Below are 25,153 nucleotides of genomic sequence, written 5' to 3'. Positions count from 1 at the left end.
CAGCAAGCCAGCCCTGTGAGTGACAGACAGAGGCTCCCTACCCCAGAGTAGGGAGCAGTAGTGGGCATCCCTGTGGGGCAGTAGTTTGCCCTGAGAGACAGGGGACACCCTGGTACAGGGACCAGAACAGCAGCTCCATGTAACCAGTTCTGCTTCTGCCTCCTCCCCAGGGGCCCTTTCACTTCCTCATGTGGTGTAGGCCAGCCCAGCATATTAGCCTTTCTACAGACATTGGGGCAGGAGGGTTCAGAGCTTTGCTCAGCTCCAGGTCCTGGCTCAGTGGGGGAAGGCGCAGACCCAGAGGGGACAGGCCAGCCTTGTGGAGCTTACAGCAAGGTCCCTGAGCTGGTGCCTCTGTCTCCAGGATCACCCCACACCAGAACAGCCAAGTTACCGTTATGAAAGCACAATCTGCGTTCCCAGAGCTGGGCTCCCAGGACCCCTCATCCCCCCACATTCCAGTGCTCCAGCCCTGCAGGGTCAGGGCTCCCCTATCACCCTCATTCCTCACCCCACGGCCTTGTGCATCTGGGTCCCACACGCTCTCCAGCCCGTTACCTCAAGGATCCAGCTGTCTCTGGGGTTTACACTGCCATCTCTTCTCTGCCGCTCTTGGCCGAGTAGTCCCAGTGCATGTCTAGCACCCACAGGAACGAAGCGCTTCTTAACCCCAAAGCTGAGCCAAACCCTTCCACAGACTGCGCAGCAGGTGCAGATTTAAGAGCCATGCTGCCGGCTGGGACTGGCTCAGCACAGCCCCCACTGGTTCAGCCGGTGGACGCTGCCTGCAGCAGCAGTTTGCAAAAGGAAGCAGCTTCACCCCACAGAAACTGCAAGGGAAGTTTGTCAGTAGAATGTGACCTGCCTGGGAGTCCAGGGCTAAACGCCAGAACGCATAAAGAAGGGGACTGTGGAGTTTCATGGGCTGCAAACGGGCAGGGCCTTGAGTTTAGGGTTCTTCCCAAAGAGGACCCCTCAAGCAACACAGTACCAGGCAGGCGCATGGGCTTCAGTGCAGAGCTGGAGGGGAGAGCGCCCCTACTGAGACACCTACACTGCTGCCTGCAGCATTGCACCCCTTCACAGGCTGGGGCATTGGAGTCAGTACTGGCTGTGACTGGACAGCACCCCTACTGTCACCCACACCTCTCTCTTCAGCACCCTGGCTTTTCCTGCTGGCTCTCGTCCCAGTACAAGGCCTGACCCTGTCTGTTACGCTGGCGATTTGGCAATGAGGACGCTTGTCCCACCAACGACTGGACTGAGACCCACCAGCCCCCCTCACACAAGCCCTCAGCAGCCATGGAATGACGCTGGGCCATTGCTGACCAGCTGCTCTTTGAGTAGGGGATGGCCAGGTCCCTGAGCCCATCATCACAGCCAGCTTCTTCCAGCCCCTGCTAGGGCTTGTCCCCTCCCCAGTCCCGAGAGCACAAGGCTCCTGCCGCGGGGCAAGAGGCTGCCTCTCTCGCCTGCTCCCATCAAGGAAGCATGGATGCTGTGTTTACTTTGGCGAGAGTAAAAAAAAGAGGAGTACGTGTGGCACCTTAGAGACTAACAATTTATTTGGGCATAAGCTTTTTTCATGTTCTCTGTGTATATATATCTTCCTACTGTATTTTCCACTGCATGCATCCGATGAAGTGGGTTTTAGCCCACGAAAGCTTATGCCCAAATAAATGTGTTAGTCTCTAAGGTGCCACAAGTATTCCCTGGTTTTTTTGCTGATACAGACTAAAACCACCACCACTCTGAAACCTGTCACCATGTTTGGCGAGAGTGAAAGCAGGTGATTGAGTTGGCCCAGCACCCAGGAGGTGGAGGCAATAGGAGCGGGGCAGGGAAGCTAAGAGGAAGAATCTTTCCTGGGCTGGAAAGGGGGAAGATATTGGGAACATCCCTGCATAGGTGCCAGGCTGAAAGCCCTGAAGACTGACTCCCACTGTGTGCACAGACAGGTACAGCCTGGCCAGCAGCAGGATCAGCATCCCCTCACATGCCAGCCAGTGTGCCACAGACCTTCCCCTGGGGGAGAGGGGAGCTCAGCCTCCATGGCCCCGCCGGCCCCTAACCTCATAGCCGTGGCTCCCAACAAGGTAGCCAATCAGTGTCAGTTCTGCCTGTGATTTTGTGCTATGGCCCTGGGAAGTGGACCAAGACCTGCCCATTTCACTCCACAGATATCAGCTGGGACTGAGCAAAGATTAGAATGGAACTCGCTAACCATATTCTGGTGCCAGGGGACCCCACCCTTACCTTATTTGCTCGGCCCAGGGGCCCTGAGGTCAGCCCCAGGGGCCACGCCGGCTCACACATTAGAAGTTGCAATTCCTTTAGAAGTTCCTTTTGGAAATGGGAAAAAACCCAGATGCTCCAGTCTGACAGGCCCCGCCCCCCCATCCTGCTGGAACTTGCTGTAGTACCATGCACCAGTAGATCCCAGCCCTGCAGTAAGAAAGGGGCTAGCTAATGGCCAGGTGCTGCAGAGACGTGGGCAAAGGGAAGGATGGCAGCTGTGAAGCTGGCAGGAGCAGCCCCTTACCCTGAACTTGACACACTTCCTTGGTGCCCACGGCCTTCCCTGTGATCCTAGAGCATCCCTGCCTTTTAAACCCAATCCTAGCATCTCAAATCCAGCAGGGAAGAGAGGCACATGTGTGGGGGGGTGGCTGGGGAGACAGCCCCGCTGGTGTGATATGGCTCACCTTTCCCCTGGGGTTGAGCACAGTCCCCTACTCCATCCAGTGCCTGATACCCTCCCACTCTGAATGGCAGCCCAGGGAGCCCACTGGCTCCCCTTGTGCCCAGCCCTTGTGTCCTTGTGGTTGGTTAGGAGCAACCAGAGGCAAGTGCAGCCCAGTGCAGTTGCTGCAAAGCATCTGTGGTCTCAGTGGACGGAATAATGAACCTGCCCCCTACACCAACCATGTGAACTGAGGCATGGCCCTGTGTAAATCCCACCTGAGCAGTGGGTGAAAAACAGGCGCTACTTCTGGACTGAGCTCCCCTGGGAGGGATGTCCGGGGCTGGCCTGACCCACAGCTCCTTCTCCAGGCAGGTCTCCTAGGGGAGGGGGTGGCAGGGGCAGGCAGAGGAAAGCTCACCAGCTTAGCACTCAGTGGTGTGGAATCACCTCCAGGCTGTGTCCCGGGGAGGGAAGTGAGGTTTCCTGTAGACCCTGCTCTAGTTGGGGTCAGCTGGGCAGCTCGGGGCTGGGCTATGAGCTACCACGGACAAGAAACGCTCCGGAGCAAGGCTTCCCAGAGAGACTCCCAGCTCCCCCTGTAATTTTGGCATTCCAAGGAGCCCCTCGCCAACCCAGAGCAGCGCAGACTAGGCTCCTTCTCCTTTGAACCCAGCACAGCTCCCCCTAGCAAGCACTGATTCCTAGAGCACACCTGGAGGATCTGAGGAAGGCCCCCTGGCATGGGACTCAGGAGAACCGCAGCCCAAGTGAGCCTCCTCCTAACACTGGCCCTGCTAGAAAGGGGAGGAAGAAACAGCAAGATAGTTTGGTTTGTTTGGTTTTAATAACAATAATCCCTTTTCCCCGCCCTGGACAGCATGTGCCCCGGGGTGTCTGGGGAACCAGCTGCCCGACACCCCTCCCCGCCACAGGGCTCCATCAGCTCCACTGGCACACAGAGACCAGGCCCTGCAAGCTCAGCGAGAGGGCTCTGATAGATACAGCAATGCACTCCCCTTCTGCTCCTTGTCTGCCAGAGCAGCCTGGCCCCTGGCATCTGCTTCCTTTAGGGGTGGGTGGGTGAGGGGCAGCCCCTGGCTGGTATGGCCCAGCGCAGCAGTCTCTCTCCCCCGCAGTACTCCCATCAGCCCTGGGGAGAGAGGGAGCCCTGTGGACAGGTGCTGGGCGGAGAGGTCCTGCTAGGATGGCACATGAGTGGGAGCTAACAGGCTTGCGTGGAGGAAGCAACGGCAGTCTCAAGCCCTTTTGCAACCTGCATCCCCCCCATCCAATCGGCTCATTCTTTCTTCCCAAAGAACTTCTTAAAGACGGATTTGTTCTTGTGGCGAGAGAGGGCGCCTTCCCGTGGGCTCCCCGGCCTGGCCACAAAGGAGTGACAGCGAGCCCTGGGCATGGCCACTGCCTGCTCCCCGATGTACAGCGTGATGGAGTAGCTGTTCCCAGCCTCCAGGGGCTCCTTGGGCACCGACACCGGCGTGATCTTCTGGTAAGTGGCTGAAAGAGATGGAGCATTGGGCAGGCTGCAGCTTCCCATGGAAACACCACCACCACTGAACTATCAAGGGCCCTAGGATATGGGGCCTTTCCCCTCCAGGCCCCAGCTCCTGTATGGCCCCTGGTCAGAGGGATGGTCTGGCTTGCCGGGCAGGGGGTGTCATAACCCAATTCCCTCTCAGGAAGTATGAGAGCTTTGACTAGCAGGGCCCCAGCTCCAATCTGGTCCCACATATGGGGGACTGTCTGGATAAGGGGCATTGGGGAATGGGATACAAATACAGGGACTTCCTATCCATTTTATTTTGGGAGTAACCTCTCCAGGTACCCAGAGAAGAGACCCATCTCTATTGCAGATGTGTCGCAGTGAGGAGAAGGATGTTGGTGCCATCACATGGTGGCCTTTGGCAATGAAATTCAGACCTTGAAAAGGAAAGCCTGGACTTCCTGGGGAAAGGACACCTTAGGGATGGGTGGGAAAGTCTGAGGTTCAGCTGAAAGCCAGTGAAGCTGTGCTTAGTCCAGAGGTGGGCAAACTATGGCCTGCGGGCAACATCCGGCCCACGGGACCCTCCTGCCTGGCCCCTGAGCTCCTGGCCCGGGAGGCTAGTCCCCAGCCCCTCCCCTGCTGTTCCCCCTCCCCTGCAGCCTCAGCTCACTGCGCAGCCCCTGGGCAGTGGGCCTGCGAGCTCTTGCCGGGCAGCACAGCTGCAGAGCCGCAGCCTAACCCGGGGCTCTGTGCTGCGCGGTGGGGAGGCGGCCTCTCCTAGTGCTCTGGGCGGCACGGCTGTAGCGCCGCCAGCCTCTGGTGCTCCAGGCAGCGCAGTATGGGGGCAAGGAGCAGGGGGGGTTGGATAGAGGGCAGGGGAGTTCGGGGAGGTGGCCAGGGGGCAGGGGTGTGGATGGGGGCGGGGCGGTCAGAGGGCGGGGAACAGGGGGGTTGAATGGGGGCATGGGTCCTGGGTGGCAGTCAGGAAGGAGAGGGGGGCTTGGATGGGGCGGTGGGGGGCAGTCGGGGCAGGAGTTCCGGGGGTGGTCAGGGGACAGGGGGGGTGGATGGGGCAGGAGTCCTGGGGGGACTGTCAGGGTGTGAGAAGTGGGGGGGGGGGGGAGGGCACGCCTGGCTGTTTCAGGAGGCACAGCCTCCCCTAACCAGCCCTCCATACAATTTAGGAAACCAGATGTGGCCCTCAGGCCAAAAAGTTTGCCTGCCCCTGGCTTAGTCCCACAAGCCCAGGCAGAGGCCAACCTGGGAAGCTCATCCTCTTTACAGCTTGAATGGCTCTTCTAAAACCTGCATATAACTGACACACTCTCCATCCCCATCCTCATCCCCGAGTGGGTTCAACCAAGCATGACTCACAATCCCAATCCTTGCAGATCGGCTCTGTGATGGGAACACAAAGAGACTTGGATCTCAGCCCCCTTCCCACCACCTCTGACTAGCAAACCACTTATATGTAGCAGCCTGCCACAGCCAGCCAATAAGAAGCCAGAAGCCTGCTAAGGCCCGTCAGTCAGGATTCTCTACCACCATTTATGCCGGGATCTCCAAGTTCTTTACAAGCACAGCTCCACTGGAAGCGGGGGTCAGGGTTACAGAGGGGGAGACTGAGGTGCAGTTTCCTCTCTGGACAAAGGGCCAGAGCCAGGAACAGAGCTTCAGCCCATGGGCTCCCAGTCCCCTGCTCCTGCCACTAACCCAGTCTCCCTGTGCTGCATACCTGAGGTGAATGAGTGGGACCTCCTCTTGTGTGTCACCAGCGCATCCTCCTCCTCCTGGTAGCTGTTATCCTGGGACTTTGGAGACCCAGCAGGCAACCACTGCCTCTGCCCTGTCGTGTGGCTGACGGCTCTGTGATTATCTCCTAATGCAGAAAGGGGAAACACAAGGAAAGGAGCTTATATATGTCAGACAGACAGAGAAGGGCTTCTAAGCGCAGATTGTTCTAGCTCAAACTCAGCATGTTACAATGGTGCTGTGGTTACAGTGGTGCAGCCTGGTAAAATGCAAGGTGACAACAGGATGCCACTGCGCCAGCCCCAAAGAGCCTTGGGACACTTGTACAGCCTGCAGGGGAGGATTAGCCTACCAAACCCAGGATGGTGATGGGAGCAGAAGATGGGACCTTTCGCCTCTGGAAATCGGTAGTGACCCAACCTCATTCCATGGCTGGATTGCGCAAGGGGAGCTGGTGGGTTTCGGTCCAGCCACTGGTGGGACAAGCGTCCTCATCACAAAATCACCAGCTCAACAGACAGGGTGAGGCCTGGCATTTGGCGGAGAGACCCACATTAAAATCAGGGTGTTGCAAGGAGGGAAGGAGGGGACTCAGTAGGGGGCGCTCTCTCTTCTTGAGTAGCAGTGACCCAGCACAAAGATAGGGGGTGCTGTGCTGCAGGGAGTGGTGGAGGTGTCTCAACAGAGGATCAGCACTGAGCCCAATGCTCTGAAGGGGGCTGTGCTGCAGGGAGGTGTTGTGTGTAACTCAGCAGGGGGCGCTCTCTCCTCTGTCCTCAGTGCCCAGAGGACAGATGAGGTGGCTTGGCCAGGGCACTCTGCACAGGAGGTGGGACGGGGGTGAGCTGCGGGGAGGTTAACCCAGGTGTCCTGCCCAAACTCCAGCGTGGGTGAGTCCATGGTGCCTCTCCAGCTGGAGGGAGGATTCCAAGGGCATTAGTGTCTCCCACTCAGCTTGGTTCCTTCCCACCACATAAGGGCTGATGTCACTCGTACGCGCTTCGTACCAGCCCTGAGACCGTGCAGGAAGGCCCTGCTGGCAGAAGGACTCAGGACACGATGCTGGAACTTGCAGCTCGGGTGGGGTTATTATGGAGCCACCTAACCAGGCGTGAGCGGAGTAGTGTGAGGAGCACTGCTCTGCTACAGGGAGCAAGGGACACTGAGCTGGGCACCTGAGGAGAGGCCCCAACAGGCTGGGGCGCTGGGAATTCACCACACCCACCCACCTGCTTGTGAGGCTGCTGAATCCAGTGGGTCCTCCTGTGTCCCATAAGGCAGCTGCAGCCTGCCACTCGACCTGGGCAGCAATGTGATCTCTTGGTTCTTGGCTGTAACAGGCTGATGATGTCCCAGGAGGTGGGAAGAGCTGGAGCTTCCAGGCCCAGAGATCTTGCTGGGTCTGTGTACGAAAGGGAGTGGCAGAGAGACAGATTTACAGAGCTGGTCTCACCTGCAGAGAGGGCCTGCTCACCTCAGGCAATCTGACCCACAGACAATTCAAACCAGCATGGGCAGGACCCCTACCCGGGAGCTCTGAGTAGGGGAGGCATCTAATGCAGGCCTCAGCCTGGCTCACCTGAAGCTTCTTCAAGGCCCAGGAAGCTGGGTAACACAGCATGCTAATGGGGTTGGGAGGTGATACTAAACTGGGAAGAGCTGCAAACCCCAGTGAAGATGGGGCAATATCCAAAGGGACATGGAGAGGTTAGAGACATGGGTAGGTAATGGAAGGAGATTTGGCCTGGTCAGTGCAGCTAATTCATTGGGTCAGCACAGTCCCCTTCTGCTACGCTGCAGAGCCCTGGAATGAGTGGCTCTGAATGCCAAGCGTTAGCCACCATCTGCTCACTGATTGGACGGGGCTTCCCAGCACTCACCCCATAGCAGAACTGGTCCCTTCAGCAGGCTGCGTGACTGCCTGGAAATAATCCACTTCAGGAAAACCTGTGGGCAAAGAAAATATCTATTGATAATGTGGAAAAGAGCCAGCAACGAGAGTCCTGAAATCCACAGATGGTAGGGCCTATCTCACGCCATGCTGGGCTGAACCACCTGGGGCCAAGGCCAGAGAGGTGCTGAGAGTCACGGGTGCTCGGCATGGCTCAGGGTTTGCCCTTCTGTGCTCAGTGTCAGGTCAACAGCAGAGGTTCCCATCTAGGGGAATGGGTTACGGAGGCTGCCTTGGGCAGCCCCAGACGGCCTGGCACCTGGGATGGGTGAGGGCAGTGCCTGTCTGCAAGCTGTCACCTTATATTGAAATGTTTCCAGTTAATATAGAGTTATTAAAGATAAGGGTGCAATAAAACCCAACTTAGTTTTTGAGCCTTTAGGTCGGTTACAGAAAACGTATTTAGTAGAGGACCACTAGGAGACACTTAGAACGATGAAACTAAACTTTATTCAAAAGCAAAATGCATCGCTAAACAAACAGGGATGTGATTACTATTTACACAGTACCACAATTCTACTTGCACACAAAGATGAAACAGTGTATCAGCGAGCGAATGGACCACTGACGACAGAGTGACGTCCAAACTGATAATCCTGGAACTTAACAGGACCCTTTGGATGTTAATTGGAGCTCCTCCCAAATTAACAAAACAACTCCTTTTATCATCTGTTATCATACTATCTAACATTAAACTGCCCCTTACCATAATTATATTTCCTCCTCCCCCTTATTGGCTCTTTACATTACACATTATTTAAATGAACATCTGACCCAAAATCCTTCTCATACGATCAATACAGACAGAATTGGGAAAAAAAACATTCACAATTCTCAATTATTCATTAAAAACCCTGCTTGAAGCAGTTATAACCAAAACATAACGGCACCATAACCCAGCTTATGTCCTTGCTAACTGCAATATTCTTACTGTCTCCAACTTATCTCTAACTTCCCCACACTAACCACCTCCATTTCCCAGACTCTACACTTCGGCTAACTTTAAGCCAAAGTCTAATTTGTACATAACATAGGCTACAGACCCCAAGCATGTTTTCTCACAGAGGGACAGTAATTGGTGTGTGGTGGGTCTGACAGGTCTGGGTGTGAGGAGCAACCCAGCTGCATGTACGAAGGGCTTGTCTACAAGGGGGAGTAATCCACTCTATGGGGTTATGATTTCGAAAGCACGCTGACATCTTGCACATTAATTGGTTCACGTAGACCCTGCTGGTGTGCTTTAACACAGTGTTGTTTGAAACAGTACTACATTAAAGCCCACTCGGAAACCTTTGCTGTACACCAGCAGAGTCTACACAGAGCAATTCGTGCACAACACTTTGGTATGCTTTAGAAATCACACATCCTTACAGCACATTCCCACACAGAGTCCTTCCCTGCTGCACATGGGGGGCATTTTGATGCTATTTTTCTGTCCATGTTCACAACATGAAGGGGCACTAGAATGAAAATGAACTAGGGAAGCAGGTCCTGGCTCAGTGTCCGCAAACTAACCAGCCCAAACCCTTCTCCACAGCTCAGGCACCAGGACAATAATGTTTGGCTGTTTACATAACTCCTCTCCTCCCCAGGAGCCCAGCAAGTTGCCCAAACTCCAGACACTCAGCACCGTGGAAATGCAGCCACCTCTCAGGTGAAGGGCAGAACCAGGCACACAAACCACTCCACCACAGGGAGAGGCAGCAAAGAGAAAATTTGGCGAGCACATGGGCAAAATCCAGTGTGCCCAGGAATTCTGAGTGTCCCTGCAGAACAGAAGGGAGTGTAGGCTCTAAGGCCTGGTCTGAGAGATTCAGATACAGTAACCTGCATGGGACTCTCACTGCATAGAGAGCAGCACCTGAAGTTGGAGCCTATGGCTCCAAGGAATCTGGGAAGTTCCCCTGTAACGAAGTGGGACTGTTAATGTTTTCTCTGAACAGTGTGGGGGTGCCTCAGTTTCCCCTATGCAGTTCTTAAGTATCTAGGTGGTGGGATAAGGGTGTATGATCGTTGCAGAGCCCTAGAGGGAGGTGTGTGCAGGGGTCTGGACACAGAGAATGACCGACACCCTGTTTCCTGGCAACTGATGGCCTGGCCCTTCCCCTCTGCAAGGTGAGAGCTAAAGGGTTGGAGAACAAAGGGATCAGGTGACCTCCTGGCCTGGGAAAGGGACAAAGCCCAGAGGAGGAGCGCTGGAGGATGAGTCAGTTGAGGGGTAGCTGGGAAAGATGAGTGAAGTGCAGACGTGGTTGTCTGGCTCACTGCCCCCCAAAATGGACCCGGCTGAGGGGTCCTGTTCTCTGTACCTACAAGCTCTGTTTTAGACCATGTTCCTGTCATCTAATAAACCTTCCTTTTTTACTGGCTGGCTGAGAGTCATGTCTGACTGCAAAGTTGGGGTGCAGGACCCTATGGCTTCCTCAGAAGCCCCGCCTGCCCGGACTCGCTGTGGGAAGCGCACGGAGGGGCAGAGGATGCTGAATACTCTGAGGTCAGACCCAAGAAGGTGGAAGCCGTGTGAGCTTCTTGCCCTGAAGACAGTCTGCTCACAGAGAGGAGATTTCACCAGAGTCCTGCCAGGCTTCATAGGGAGCAACTCCAGAGCATCGCCTGGGGATTCCGTGACATCCCCTCCTGCTCTCACCCTCAGCTACCCCCTGAAATTTATTCTAAGGTGAGTTTGGGCCTTGGGGGGGATCATGGTCTCACTTGGAAACCTCCAGCAATAGGGGGAGGAAATGTGCTTCAAATCCCCAGGTGCCCTGTAGAGCAGTATGTGACAGGCCCAGGGACTCATGCTGGCCCATGGCAGGGTCTGGCTCTCCTTAGCCTCATGCCCTGGAGTCTCAATGATTCTCTCTCACACCTGGTTGGGATTTCGTCACAGTGCCTGAGCCACCTGCCTGAGCACAGACCTTGTTTAATGGTCATGCCCATAGGAGTGCCTCAACCTCATGGGATCTCACCAGTTTTATGGCAGGGGGACTCAGCTGCTATCAGTGGAGTCACTCCTGATTTACACTGGAGCATGTGAGGTCACAAATCAAGCCTTGCCCTGAAACTTAGGAGAAGGGGAGAAATGCAGACCTCTGACTCCTCCTGCACCAGGAAGTTCAGGAAGGACTATCGCTTGTGGTAAAGAGCAAAGCAATGAAAGCACAGAATGAAGCTTCCTGCACAGTTCATCCAACGCCATCCCATCCCCCTGCTATTCCAGCCCTGGGCTCCCCTCACACAGCTCTGCCAGTGCCCCTCACCCCTGACCTGCACCCCCCACCCCCGCTATCCCAGCCCTGGGCTCCCCACACACAGCTCTGCCAGTGTCCCGCACCCCTGACCTGCAGCCCCCCTGCTATCCCAGCCCTGGGCTCCCCACACACAGCTCTGCCAGTGCCCCTAACTGCTCCACCCCTGCATTGCATCCTGCTCTGCCAGTGGCTGGAGTGTTCCTCACCTGAATTCTGCTGCAGTTTGGAGACCCACTGGTTCATGAGCGGCTGGGATGGAGCTTTCAAGAGGTACTCAGAGCCGTCCCGCAGCCTGGGAGGAAAAGAGCAAGTCAGCAAAACGATGACATGAGGTGCAAATTCCTACCCCACCCCTCCCCAACCCCACCAGCCTAGGAGTCAAAGGGATAGAGGATGGAATTACACTAGAACCCCATATTCACTCCCCCTGGGCTACAGGCCCCAGGGCAAAGGAACCATGCCTCAGTGATTAGGGCCTGGTCCCCAATGCTCAGGGGCTGGCATTTCATCGGAGCTGACTGCTTATCATTATCTGGCTATGCATGTGGTCAATTAAGGGCATTAATCACAGCACTATGAGGAGGCCAGCAGGAGGCACTGTATTTATGGGACCACTCACCCCTCCTGAATCTCTATGGAATTGACTGGTTGGGGTTACTCACTGTAGCCTGAAGCAGTTGGTCTTTTTGGTGTACTCTGTTTCCCGGATGCACTGTGCTCCCGAGAGGTTCAGGGGCAGGGCCACCACGGAGCTCTGCAGCACAAAAGACAGCAAAGAAGACAGTGAGGCCTCTGAGGCTTGGGGCATCTTTTCCCTGTGCTAGCAGGATTCCCTCATGCCTGTGACTCACAACTAACTAGTGTCCATTCTGCTCCATGGTCCCCACCACACCTAGGATCTGCCACAAGGGGTAACAACCAGGACAAAGCTGTTCCCGGCCAGCAGAATGGGGGTGTATGGGGGTGTGTTCATGAAAGGCAAGGCTGGTGAGCAGCAACGTTCTATGGTCAAGAGACTGTGGGCATCAAGGGGGGCAGCTGTGCCCTGTAGGTGCATGACACTGTGAGGGGCAGAGAGCTGGAGACAGGGGATGGGGGCAGCTGGCAGCGCCAAGTAGGTGTGAAAGGTGAGTGAACCCCTGTGTGTGCCATTCAGTGGGTCTCCGGCATAATCAGCTAAGGGAATGCTTTGTGCTTGTATCCCCTCCCCCTGGATGCAATGCCAGTATCACCCAGAGACTGGGAAACCAAGGCCACCTCCCCGGCTCACAGAGACCCCGCACTTAGGAGGAGCGCCCCAAGCACCAACCCCCTAATGGCCTGAAAGAGGCTGGCAGCAGCAGAGGATCCTGAGGTAGCGGGGATGTCTGCATGGGTGGGGGACTTGTCCTGCCCCTTCAAACCCAACAGGGCTCCCCCTAGCCAAAGGCCCAGACACAAAGAGACAGGCTGGAGAGCAAGAGACCATGGTTCTCCTCTCAGCTCCAGCCATCTTCCCAGAGATCCTTGCTCCCCCTGCTCACCTTGCCAGCCCCACCACCCTAAACCTCAGCCGCATGTGGTGGCTGGGAGGTGAGGGGTTCATTCCCCCATCTGTCCCAGCCCTGCGATCTGCAGCCCCCTGCCACTGATAATGATTTGCTCTTCAAAGCACTTGCATGCATTCATTAATGAAACTGTACTACCACTGTCCACTATTCGAGCGCTGGTCTGCAATCTGAGGGGGAAACTGAGGCATAAAGAAGGAACTTGCTCAAGGTCACGCAGTAAATAAGTGGCGAACCCCTTCTTCAACCACTGCCACTCCCACTGACATTTCCCTTCCCCCACCTAGAGCCAAGAACAGAACCCAGGAGTCCTGGCCGCCATTCTTCCTGCTCTCACCAGTGGACACTGCTCTATCCTCACTGTCAGCCTCACATCCCCGCCCTGCCTCTCCCTGGGAGAGGCCCAACTGCACACTGTACCTTGAGAGTGTCCTTCCTGTCCTGGTAGAAGCACAGTGTCTGCCTCATCAGCACCGCATGGAAGAGGTTCCAGGTGCGACAGGTTGCCTAACAGATCAGAAGCAGAGGCCAAAGGTGAAGCGGGCAAGGCCTAGCCCAAACAGCACAGCATCTCTACCCTTGCTCCAGGGAGAGTGCCAGGCAGCTGACGTAAATCAACGTGGAGCTTTGCTGACTTCAATGGAACTACGCTGATTTACACCAGCTGAGGATCCAGCCCATTGACTTGAACGGAGCTGCACCCATTTACAGGAACTGAAGATCTGGCCTTCGATGTCCAAGCACTAATTCCTCTCTGTTTGTGGCATGTCACCGGGCATGTTGCAGATTGACTCCAACGTGATACCATCACTTGGCAGGGCCTGATGGGGGTCTTACAATCCTAGAAGCTACTATAAATGACTGGTATTCTGAGGAATATCACTAGCTCCATGCTGCAGATGCTGACCAGGGTCAACTTCCAGCGTTTAGGGAATGTTTAGTAACAGCTCAGTAACTGCTTAGATCCTACACTCAAAGCCATGCACCGAAGTGTTACAGAACTGCAGACCTGATTAAGCACCGGCTTCCCCTGCTTAGAAAGAAGGTAAATACGACTGGCGAGAAGTGCTCTGGACAGCTTGGGAGATCAAATCACCAGCTCCATGACTTGGGAACAGCTGGAGAAACGCTCAAGGAGCTGTTTAGATGGGCAGAATTTCCCCTTTGGGGGTTTTATCCATTTTACCTTCAAAACAGGATCCAAGATTTTCAACAATGGGGGCCTCCCGTTAGGTACCTACGTGCACAGTCAGATGTGCCATGCACCCCACACCTCACAGTGAAGACAATGGACGTTGCTGGGTGACAGCATCTTTGAGAACCAGGCCACTGACTTGCATGTCTAGCTATGCACTTAGGAGCTTAACAGGCCCCGCTTCTGGCAGTGTATCTAACATACTGTGTGTGTGATTAGAGACTGATAAAGTTAAAGAAGGAAAATGCAGCCCAGGGCCCACAGAGAAGGCTGGGCAGATTCTACTGTACCTTTCTGCCTCCTGTCTGCAACACGTGTTTCCTTTCCAGAGTCCCTTCCATCATCTGAAACTCCATTTTACTGGGGGGCGTCTGCAAGGAGACAGGCAATGAGCAAAGCAGCCCCAGCACCACTGGGCTGTTGGGAGTGCAGTCCCCCGCAGCCAGCAATCCAGGGGGTCCCACAGCCAGCCAGGACCATAACTTGAAGCCTGCAATGGTAAATGGGTCATTTGGGGTCAAAGTCTCTGTCAGAGGGATTATAATGGGGCCATGTGTGTCCTGATGGAGACATATGCTGCCCTTCCGGACCTAGTGGGAAGGCTCAATGCTGCGCAGATTCAGGGGTGACAGTGCGCTACTGTGCAATGAGACCTTCTTGGGATCCTGTATCCCTGACACATTAGCTACATGGTTCTTCCCAGCCCCATCCATGGCCTCTGGGAACAGAAGACAGCAGTGAATTGCAGAGCAGGGAACCACAGCACAGAGACCATCTTCCTCACATTGGCCTGGATTCGCAGTAAGCCCCGTGCATACATAATCTGTCCTGACAGGGTTATAAATCCACCTTGCTTCAGAAATCACCAGGACTAGAACCCAGCCCTTCAGTTCCAAAACACAGTCCTCGTTCACTTGCTACAGGAGAACTCCCATGGCTGGCACTCACAGACCTTTCATCCTTCTGGTGCATCGAGTCATTACAGGGCAAGACTGCGCCCTTGCATACAGGCTCAAAGGCAGTAGGTTCCAGCAAGTATCTGCCTCGCCATATCCTCACACTGTGCACACGCCTGCAGTAAGCACATGTGCAGAGCAGACGTGCATTGCACATGCCCAATCCATCTGTGATCTTCTGTTTAGAGCAGTGGTTCTCAACCGGGGTACTCATCTAGTTATTTGCCTAGTTTTACAACAGGCTACATAAAAAGCATCAGCGAAGTCAGTACAAACTAAAATTTCATACAATGACTTGTTTATACTGTTCCATATACTATACACTGAAATATAAATACAATATTTATATTCCAATCAATTTATTTTATGATGATACGGTAAAAATGAGAAAGTAAGCCATGTTTAAGTAATCATGTGCTGGGGCACTTTTGTATTTTTATGTCTGATTCTGTAAGCAAGTAGTTTTTAAGTGAGATGAAACTCGGGGGTACGCAAAACAAATCAGACTCCTGAAAAGGGGTCCAGTAGTCTGGAAAGGTTGAGAGCCATTGGGTTAGAGCATGGGATCACATCTCCCTCTAGTGGCCAGTCTCTGCACCTATCTTAGCCTGCTCCTGACTCCCAGCTAGCAGAATTACTGCTTCAACTCAAGTGGCAGGAGGAGGTGATTTTGGTGCTGAAACGCTTGGGTTTGACCCTGCTGATTGCTGTGGGTGAGGTTTGGGTTTGAGCCTTGGCACAGGTTGGAGATGGTGTTCGGACAGCCAGCTAAGCCCCACGTGCTGCTCATGAGTGACCCTTTGTGGCCAGTGCAGGAGCAGGTTAGCCAGGGGAACCGTGGCTCAGAGGCCTGGTATAAAGCAGGGAATATCTAGTTATCCGGACCGATCACTGCAGTGCCTGAGAGTGTGCAAAGGAGACAGTACAGCTTCTGGCAGGTCTCCCCCAGCCCCTAAGAAACAGTACACAGAGCCCACTAACCTTGCCAACGTCTCTGTCCTCTTCCTGATGCTTCTGCTGGTTCTGTGGGCAGCTGCCCTCCACTGATCCCATGGATGCAGCCTCCTTTACCCCACAGGGCTCGTCTTGACAGGGGAAGGATGCCCAGAACCCGCGTGGGCTGCCCTCACTACCGTGCCCATCACTGGTTTCTCTTTCCCCGTCTGGGCTCTGAAGGAGCTGGGTGGAGTTGGGAAGAGTGAACTTGGCTACCAGCACATTATTCGCTGATGTTAAGATCAGTCTCCCACGGGAAACCTCTGGGCTCTGTGCCTTGTCTGCCTTGTTCCCCGACATGAGGTGGGCATCAGTGTCCGCACAGGGGCTCTGCTTGTTGCGTCCCTCCACGTTCCTCCAGATGGCCTGGAGCTCCTCCTCCTCCTCTTCAAACAGCTCATGGTCAGGGTGGCAAATCTCGGCTGAGCCTGGGAGCTTTGCCCCTTTGGACAGCCCTGATCCGGCCGCCCTTCCATCTGGAGCCAGGCCCTGGCGGTCTAACCCTGCCGACATGAGGCCACGTGGCTGGGCACCGAGCTGGCATTCAGACACAGACAGCAGGGTTGGTAGCTTTGCACACCTTCCAGAGCGTGCCATCAGGCTTTCCTCCAAGGCCTCCTGGAAGGGGGCAGACTCTAGCCGATGCTCTGGGGGATCTTCCTTTAGCTTGCCATTCACTGCGGGATGCTCTGGTTTGGCTGTGCTGGGGTCCCCTCCGGCACCACTCGTGTGCTTAGTGGGAGAAGGCCTGAGCTCCACCTTAGATGCTTCTTCGAGTCTGGGTTTGCAGCCTGCTGGCTTCTTGGACTTTGCGCTGCCGGACGTGCCCAGTGTGGCTGCCAGCTTGTCCCACTCGCGCCCAATCTGCTCATGCAGCACGCTGATGCGGGAGAGCCGGTTCAGTCTGAAGTCCAGGAAATCATCACTGCCACTGCCCTGGCTCCTGGGAGTCCACTGCTCCTCCCCACAGGGGGTGGCACCAATGCCCTGCGCCTTTGGCCTGCGGTAGCTCGGGTTGAAACTCACCTCTTCGAACCAGGTGCCTCCCTCGCTCTTAGGAGCCTTCCTGAAAGCATCCCTTGGCCCTCTGAGCCTTTGGCATGTGGCCAGCGGCTGGTTCAGTGTCTTCTTCCGCAGGCTGGCCCCATTCGCCTCCCTCTCTGCGTCACCGGTGTCCCATGGAATCGCCCCACCATCCTGCCTCACCTCCTCCCCTCCTGGCACCTCCTTCTGTGCTACTTTAATGGCGTCCTGGACATTACCAAGGAGACCAAGGTCCTTGGGCAGCTCCAAGCTCAATACGGACCCCAGGGAAAGGTGCCGGCAAGCACTCTTCGCCACCGCCAGCTGGGAACTACTGGGCCCCCAGGCTTGGCTCAGGAATTCAGCTTTGGGGCCACTAGATGCCGCGCTGACAATGCCACATTCTGCCTCAATGGCCGTCCCCAGCGGGTTCTTCACCAGGTCCAGCAGCTGCCCAAGCCTGGGGTTCGGAGGTCTCCCTGCCAACTTCTTCCCGCTGCTGCACTTGGGAGGCCAAGTGTTGCTGGGATTGTGCTTCTCCTCAAGCAAAGGCTGTAGCCTGCTGGGACCTGCTCCCATGATGCCCTGCAATGTGAGCAGCTGAGCATCCTCTGCCTTTGCCTGACCCTTTCTCTTCAGGCTGCTGAGGAGGGAGCTGGAGCTGACCTTAGGCAGGGTGTGGAAGGCGGCCTCAGGCCTGGGGCTTGGGACCAGGGAAACATGTGCTATGGTGGGCGCTCGCTTGGCTAGCCATGGCATGGTCGAGCTCCTGCAGGTGGCGTCTCGATCCCCCTCTTTCTCCTTCACATGCAGGTAGGTGCTCACCTGGGAAACACAAGGGTGGGGAGAGACGTGAGACTCACCCGTCCAACCGCTCCAAGTCACTAGTGCCCAAACCTGTGTGGGCATGGCCCTGGACCCGCTCATGGGCTGGGTCCTTAATGGCATGCACTGGCACATGGCTCCTCCTGTCCAGCTGTCAGTCACACATCACAGTAAGCCTCATTCTCGTCACACAGTGGCCAGCGGGGTCAGGCAACCCAAGACGCATTCCAGGATGTTACAGTCACTTGGCTTCATTGCTGGGGACCAGCTCCCACAGTCCTTTTCTAGTGTGGGGCAAACCCAGTGCTGCCTGAATGGGGGCTGCACTGGCCAACTCACCAGTTGGGCTGCTCCTAATTGTGCCCCGAACACCTGTGATGTGCCTGGGACTACAGATCCCAGCATGCAATGCTTCCAGGGCACTCAGTGGCTTGGCATGCTGGGAGATGTAGTGCAGTAGTAGTAGTGCCCCTTCCTATTACAGAGGCTAGCAGTTGCAAAACCCCACAGGCCCTCTGGCTGCCCCAGTATAGCAGAGGCTGGCTAAATCGTTCAAATAGCACCGATCCCCTCCCTGTACCCTTTGCCGGCTGGAGCCCATCTAGCAAAGGAGACTCAGTTGCTGCTGGTGTCCTGATGCTGGGATTTCGCTCCCTCCTGTTTGTGCCAAGTGGGAGGACTCTGAGCACTTGGGACTTGCACTGTCCCTGCGTTCCCCACCACTCAGCAAAGGTGCCTGTTTCTTTCTCCAAGCCAGTGCTGCTCAAACTTATTACACAGGAGGACCACAGAAATCTACGCACAACCTGCTGTGGGCCAAACACATTCTACGTATTTTAATAAAATTTAAAGTCACCTGTATTGATTTATATTTTAAGTTCAGCTTGTTTCATACGTGTTTCTATGTACAGTATCATCTATTTACACACACATGTAAACTAAATGATGTACACATGACGACAAAATGCTAATGAATCGGCCATTAATATATTGTGTTCAAACCGGCCATGGGCCTTATGAAATGTTCGGGTGGGCCAGTGTACAGCCCGCAGGCCGTAAGTTGGGCAGCCCTGCTCTAAGGCACCTCCCCCTCTTCCATGCTCACAGATCTTCCTGGCCTTTCCCACTGGAACAGGCAGATTCTTTAGCAGGTCTGCGCAGCCTGAGGCTGGGCGAGGATGCTGGCAAAGACCTCCACCCTCCTGTGGCGGGGGGAATGGATCAGCACTTCCCTGAATTCAAGGCTGGATGCTGCCTGCTATCCCTGAGTCTTCTGGCTGGCTCCCTGTTCCTCTGTCCTGTTCAAGTGAATGAACTATTCCTGTAGGGGCCCTGGTCAGGTCACAGCTCTGCTTCCGAGCGCCGGCCCAGCTCACGTAGCACTGAGTCCTAAGCCTGCCTCACACCTAAGCACCTGCCCTAAGCCTGTGACTGTCCAGCGATGGTGCACACTGGGATCTGCTCAGCTTCTCTGTGCTGGGTTTTTGCTGATTTCAAGAGCTCCCGGGAAACCCCCTCAGGATAGAAATACACAAGATAGGGAGCATTAAACAAACACAATTCTGTGTGAAAGCAGCACCGGTAAAAGTGCCTGCCTCACAGCCCCGAAGCCCTCTAAGTATCCCCAGGACAGGCCTGGCTCCTGCAGCACACCCTCCCGCCACCAGTCTGCCCCAGGACTCCCTGGCACATTCAGGCCTTGGCCTCTCTGCTCAGGCTGGCAACAGGACTTGTCACCACCAGCTGGATTGTGGGTTTGGAGAGCTGCCCCCTGGTGACTGGACTGAGACCTTCTGACTCATTTCACCTCCCAACAGCCAGCAGGTGGAAACCACTTACCAATAGGGGCCAGACAGCAACTGATGTCCGAGAGGTGAGAGGCCCAGTAGCCCATTCCCTAGCCCCCCTGGGCCAGCTGGTGCACTGACCTCATTCTGTGGAGTACTGTGACACCAGGCAGCCCTTGGGAGGCCATTTCTCATGGCGGGGTTATCAGGATGGCATGGTGCCCTCCCTGTTCACCCCCTCCACTGCTGCAGCCCTTCTAGCAGGGGGATAAGCCTTAGCCTGGCCTCTCGGCCAGGAGCCAGCGGGGACCAGGAGCAGTGTCAGAGAGAGGACACAGAGGGACTCGCGGGGACGGGACGGTGTGTTAGTATAGGGCAAGCTCACGCCATGCAGCCACTGTGCCCGGCATGCAGCCCCTGGGACGTTACCTCTTCCACGGGCTGGCGAGACGGCTTTTTCTTTCGCTTTAAACTACCCAAAGTGTTTCCTAAAAGCCCCTGGCAACGCTTCCAAAAGGTTTTACAGCCTGAGGGTTTAGTGCCAGGGAGCTGAGTGTGGGGAAAGAGAGACACAAAAAGAAAATTGAGGGAGGAGAGCGGGTGGCCTGTTACAGCGAGGAGGAGGAAGGGAGAAGGGGGGCCACAGTGCTAAAGGCCAGCCCCCTGCTTGAAATCCAAGGGAGCTTGTGCTGTATCTGCCAACCCGAGTGGCAGGGACACCGGGGCTGGGGCTCCCTAGTCCAGAGGGTCCACCTGCTTTGCTCTTGATTCATCCGAGAATCTCCTGAGCTCTCCGCTGCTCAGCCTCTGCCCCGGGGGTCTGGGTTCACCTGGAAACACCCCCACTCTGCCATGCCCTTCCAAGTGCACCTGGCAGTTTCCAAGCCCTACAAAGCCACAGCCCTGAATTCACCTGCAGTTGGACAAGCTCTGGTCTGGGGCACAGCTCCCCTAGGCAGCTCTTTTCTCTCCCGTCTCCCCTCGCACCAAGCCTCCTGTGCACAGCACAAGCTAGCAGCCCTGACAAAGCCGTGTGTCTCCCCAGCGTGACATCACCTACCCTGTGCAGGGACTCTTCCCCCGGCATCGCTCCAGCCAGCTGCAGCTTCTTCTCCCCCTTCTTGCCAATACTCAGGATCAAGTTGACTGTCCCGCCCAGGCTGCTGGGCCCAGGCTGCGGCACCAGCAGCACTGGGGTCTCTGAGGGATCCAGAACTAAAGTCTCCTTGGGGGTTTCCACCTCCAATGGGGTGGAGTCCCCAGGATCTTCCCAGCTTTGCTCCAGCCCTCGGAGAGCATCTGGGATAGATGGGGCGGAAGGAGAGGCCACTTCCCTCTCTTGCCTCTGGAGCTGTGGTGGGGTGAGGGAGCACAATGTGGGCTGAGGCCCTTTAGAAGTGTTAGGGCCCAGGATGCCATCTGCTCTGGGCACAGCTGCTTGGGCGCATGGGTCCTGGGAAGTAATAGAAGACAGTGAAGAGGTGGGGTTGTGGGAATGGCCTGCCCCCTGTCCTGTGCACCTCCTTTCCCTCCCTGGTGCCACGATATCCCCCTGCCCTACACCTGGTTCCTCCGCCCCCCATTCCACTCTGCTGTGCCCCCTCCTGCACCTCTCTGTACTATGGGTGTGCAGTGGGATTTGGTGGTCTCCCCCGCAGGAGCCCTAGGACTCTCACACTCTGTACATGACAGCACTGGATGCCAAAGGCAGTCTGGACGCACGGATCTCCAAGTGCTTTACAGGCATGAATTAATTCAGCTTCACAGCCACCACCCCCACTCTGGGAGGTGGATCAGGAGCATTACCCCTGTGTTGCAGGTGGGGAAACTGAGGCACAGAGCAGGGCTGGGAGTCACTCAAGGCTGCAGAGTGAGTAGCAGCTCCAGGGCTAGAACCCAAGAGCCCTGACTGCTGGTCCTCTGCTTTAACCGCTAGCCGGCCTGTGGTGTACGGCTTCCCCGAGATTCTCCAGACGGAAACAGCCACCATGGTTTATGTGAGTCTCCCTGATTTTTGCCCTGGTGGACACAATGTCTGTGTATCTGCTCCTGTCCCATGCTGGCCTTGTGCAGAGGCCTTTCATTGTGCCAAGAGAGGCGCCTCAGCTGGGCTGAGCAAACAGCGGCCTGACCCATCCCTGCTCGCAGACTGTCCCACAGCAGCTACGGACTCACCTGGCAGCTGGGGGACACACTCAGCACAGAGTCCATGGGACCGTCTTGGCCCTTTTTGCCAGCACTCTTGTTCCCAGAATCCCAGTGGTGTTTCTGTGCTCGCCAGCGCACCAGCACCCATCCCAGCATGCTCTGCAGCTCCTCCAGGCGTTCCTTTATCTACGGGGAGAACAAAGATGCCAAGGGCTCCTGTGAGAACTTCAGCTCCCCTCCTCTACTCCCCAGACACAACTTCACCCTGGGATCGGGGAAAGAGAAGCAAATGGGGAGCGTAGGATGCTGAGAACCCTTCGTTGGGGACTGGGGAGCGGTGCTTTCTTCAGGAGCAACTTCATAATGGGCCCTTTGGGGTCAAGTCTGGAAAAGAAGCTGAGCCCCAGCAGGTCTGTGTTCAGTATCCATCACATGGGTAACCACCCCAGCCAGCGGGGTGGTCTGACTGCCCCTTGCAGGGCGGGTGGTTGAGGCTGGCTCCCCCTGAGCACTAAATGGCTTCTTGGTAAGTCTGTCTCACTGGGCTCCCATAAGCGAATGGTTTGGCTGGGCACTATGCCGAGGACTCACCTCTCTGATGACCCAGCAGGTTCCATCTGCCCTGTACCAGGCCAGAGGCTGAGCCCCCAGGGTTTTCAATGGGGAGCTCATGAAGCTTCCCCCAGTCCACCTCCTGCTTACCGTCTCACTCAGGTAGTGCTCCTCGGACACCAGCGTCTGCCCGGTGGATGCCAGCTCCTCAAACTCCTTGAACTTGCCCTCAATTTTCCTCTCTAGCTCCTCCCACTGAGTCTCTGGGAGCCCATGAGCACTCACGCTCTCCGAAAAGATCTGAGCCCTTGTGTCCTCTGTCCAGGAGCTGCGAAGACAAGGGGACAGGGCCATAAGGAGCCACTGGGACGACTGGAGGGAATACAGCTGCCGAACTGAACTGTAGCCAGTGCTCTCCTCCCCTCTCCCCACCCCGTCCCAGGAGGGCACAGGTGAGGAACTCCCTCCAGGCTGCAGGCTGAGACGGATCTTCCATGCCAGGGTTTGAGTCTCCGCTAGGTCAAACTATCCAGAGAACGTCCCTTCAGTGACTGGCCCCCTGCTCCATGGGTTTGGCCAGCAAGGAAGGCAGAGGAAATGGCCATGCTCTAACTCAGTCTCTGCAGCAGGGAGTTCCCCCACCCCCCTCTGAGGCATGAACAGAGCTGCCACCTGACAGGATGCGACTGCGACTGTTGTGGTGCTTGGTGTGTTGTTAACGCTTCCCATGGACTCCTGCAGCTTTCCTGCGAATTTCTGCCATCGCCTCCCATTGCTCTCGGTGCGACTGAAACCGCAGGCTGCCCGCTGCCATTTCCCTACAGCTGTGCTGGTGGCGCTCCAGCTTCCCAAACACAGACGTCACCCATAGTTCTCACTGGGACTACAGCCGGGCTGCCTTCGGGGACGATGGCCACCATCAGGCTCTGCGGCGAGCCCAAGAAGGCATGGGGGCAGAGAGAGGGAGAATGTGAGGGCTGGAGGCTGAGGGAAAATACGGGAGGAAGGGAAAGGCAAGGGCCAGGAGATGATGGGGAAGCCTGGGGAGCGACAGAAGAGTGGCAAACATCCTGGGGTTCTCTGGACATCTGACTTTCCCCAGGGAGCTATTTCAGCTCCCCTTGCACCTCCCCAGTCTGCTCCCCAGAGAGCAACACCTGCCAGACACTTGTGAACCCCAAGCTGAGCACCAGCCCTCAGGCTGTCCTCCCTGGATCCCAACTTTACAGGCAGGGCTGGCTGGATCACAAAGGCAGTTGGAAGGGAAGACGCCATGCAGGCTGCAGCCACTTACATCATGGCTAAGTAATCTCCAAAGAACTGCTGCAGCCGACCGGCCTGCTGCACATGGCCCTTGTTCTCCAGCACCAGCTTTTGCAGCTCCTCCCAGGCCTGCAGCGTCCCCTGGATCTCTGGGCCCATGTCATGCATCCGAGCTGGGCAGAGCTTTTCCAAGTGGATGACTGCCTTCTCCAGCTCCTCCACGTCCCCCTCCAGCGCCTCGGACATGTTGAACTAGGGGACATAAGACAAAAGGACTCTGGACATATAAAAGAGACCCTCTTGGCAGGGGGCTCCCAGCTCCCTTCCCCATGGGGGAGTGTTTTTCTGCCTCTCTGCCTGAAGACAGGAGGGGATCGAGGCAACCCTGCCTACTTGGCTTGCCAAGTTGTTTCCTTCCCCTCCCACTTGGGGAAAAAGATCAGGGTTGGGAATCAACATGGCAGGGCAAAGCACTGGGCTGACTCCCTCAGGCACTGGCACCTAGAGATGGCACCCAAACCCAAGCCCCCTGCATGACAGGGGCAGACATTAGCCACTAGGCCACCAGGCTGAATCCCTTCAGCATCGCAGGAAATGCAATGTAGAGAGTTAGGACCCACACCTGATCCTCCTGCATACAGCTCAGAGCACTGAGCCCCTGACCATGGGAGCAGCCTCTACTTTATCATCTCTCCTGTGCGACAGGGGATGGGAGTGCAGTGGGAGATATGCTCTGTGGGGAGCTGTGCTCTGCAGGGTGCAGGGCATGGGGGAGCAGAGGATGGGGAAGAAGGGGGTAGGGGAGCAGGGGATGGGGAAGCAGGGGGAGCTGTGCTCTGTGGGGTGCAGGGGGTGGGGGAGCAAGTTGTGGGAGACCAGGGGAGCTGTGCTTTGTGGGGAGCAGGGGACAGGGGAGCAGGCCGTGGTGGCACAGGAGGAGCAGTGCTCTGTGAGGAGCAGGGGATGGGGGAGCAGAGGATGAGGGAGCAGGGGGAGCTGTGCTCTGTGGGGTGCAGGGGATGGGGGTACAGGGGATGGGGGTGCAGGCTGTCGGGGCACAAGGGGAGCTGTGCTCTGTGGGGGAGCAGGAGATGAGGGAGCAGGCTGTGGGGTGCAGAGGGTGGGGGAGCAGGGGATCTGTGATTTGTGGGGAACAGGGGGTGGGGGAGCAGGGGATGGGGGAGTAGCAGGGTGAAGAGGGATCCAGGTTTCCCAGCAGACAGTTCCGCTCTGCTCTGCATGGAGCTGGTTCCTTCCATGGGGATGCAGAATGGAAAGATGTGTGAGTTGTTGGCAGCCAGACCTTGGCACACAGGGGCTGACGCAATCCCTTCCCCTCTCCCTGCCTGGCCACAGGGGGAGTTGACAGGAAAGGCCTAGAGACAGCTGGAAAATTCCAGTGAGCCCTCCATAAAAGGCCAGGGCTTATGGCTCTTGGGCCTGAGGGCTAGAGTCTCCCTGAGGTGACCTCGTCTCTACTCCTGACACCCTTGGTAACCCCTAGCTCCAACATGCCTGGCAACATGCCAGGGCACTGCAAGGCTCCCAGGAAGCCAGTAGAGGCCATCGGTGACTCCACTTACCATGGCAAGTCAGAGCGGCGCAGTCTCTGGGACTCACCTCCATCTCCTGCTGCTGGCTCAGCAGCCCCTGCAGCCCCTGCAGGTCCAGCTCACTCTTCACTGTGACAAAGCCACTCTCCACCTGGGCGATATCA

The 25,153-nt window shown here is 56.2% G+C and overlaps 1 protein-coding gene across 1 annotated transcript; it reads right to left on the bottom strand.

Moving 5' to 3' along the window:
- Window positions 1–3,839: 3,839 nt before the first annotated feature.
- On the bottom strand, window positions 3,840–15,914 carry LOC144262227 (uncharacterized). The gene is made up of 9 exons (XM_077811906.1): window positions 15,824–15,914; window positions 14,177–14,257; window positions 13,112–13,198; window positions 11,807–11,898; window positions 11,351–11,436; window positions 7,823–7,889; window positions 7,172–7,344; window positions 5,926–6,069; window positions 3,840–4,201 (listed from the first exon to the last, which is right to left on the bottom strand). Exons 1-9 carry the CDS (start codon window positions 15,893–15,895, stop codon window positions 3,984–3,986), a joined length of 1,020 nt encoding a protein of 339 aa, XP_077668032.1. The 5' UTR covers window positions 15,896–15,914; the 3' UTR covers window positions 3,840–3,983.
- Window positions 15,915–25,153: the final 9,239 nt, after the last annotated feature.

Source organism: Eretmochelys imbricata, chromosome 3 (genome assembly GCF_965152235.1).
Source record: "Eretmochelys imbricata isolate rEreImb1 chromosome 3, rEreImb1.hap1, whole genome shotgun sequence".
Classification (NCBI taxonomy): domain Eukaryota; kingdom Metazoa; phylum Chordata; order Testudines; family Cheloniidae; genus Eretmochelys; species Eretmochelys imbricata.
Note: the sequence above shows the minus strand (reverse complement) of the source record. Positions and strands in the feature narration are given on the sequence as shown.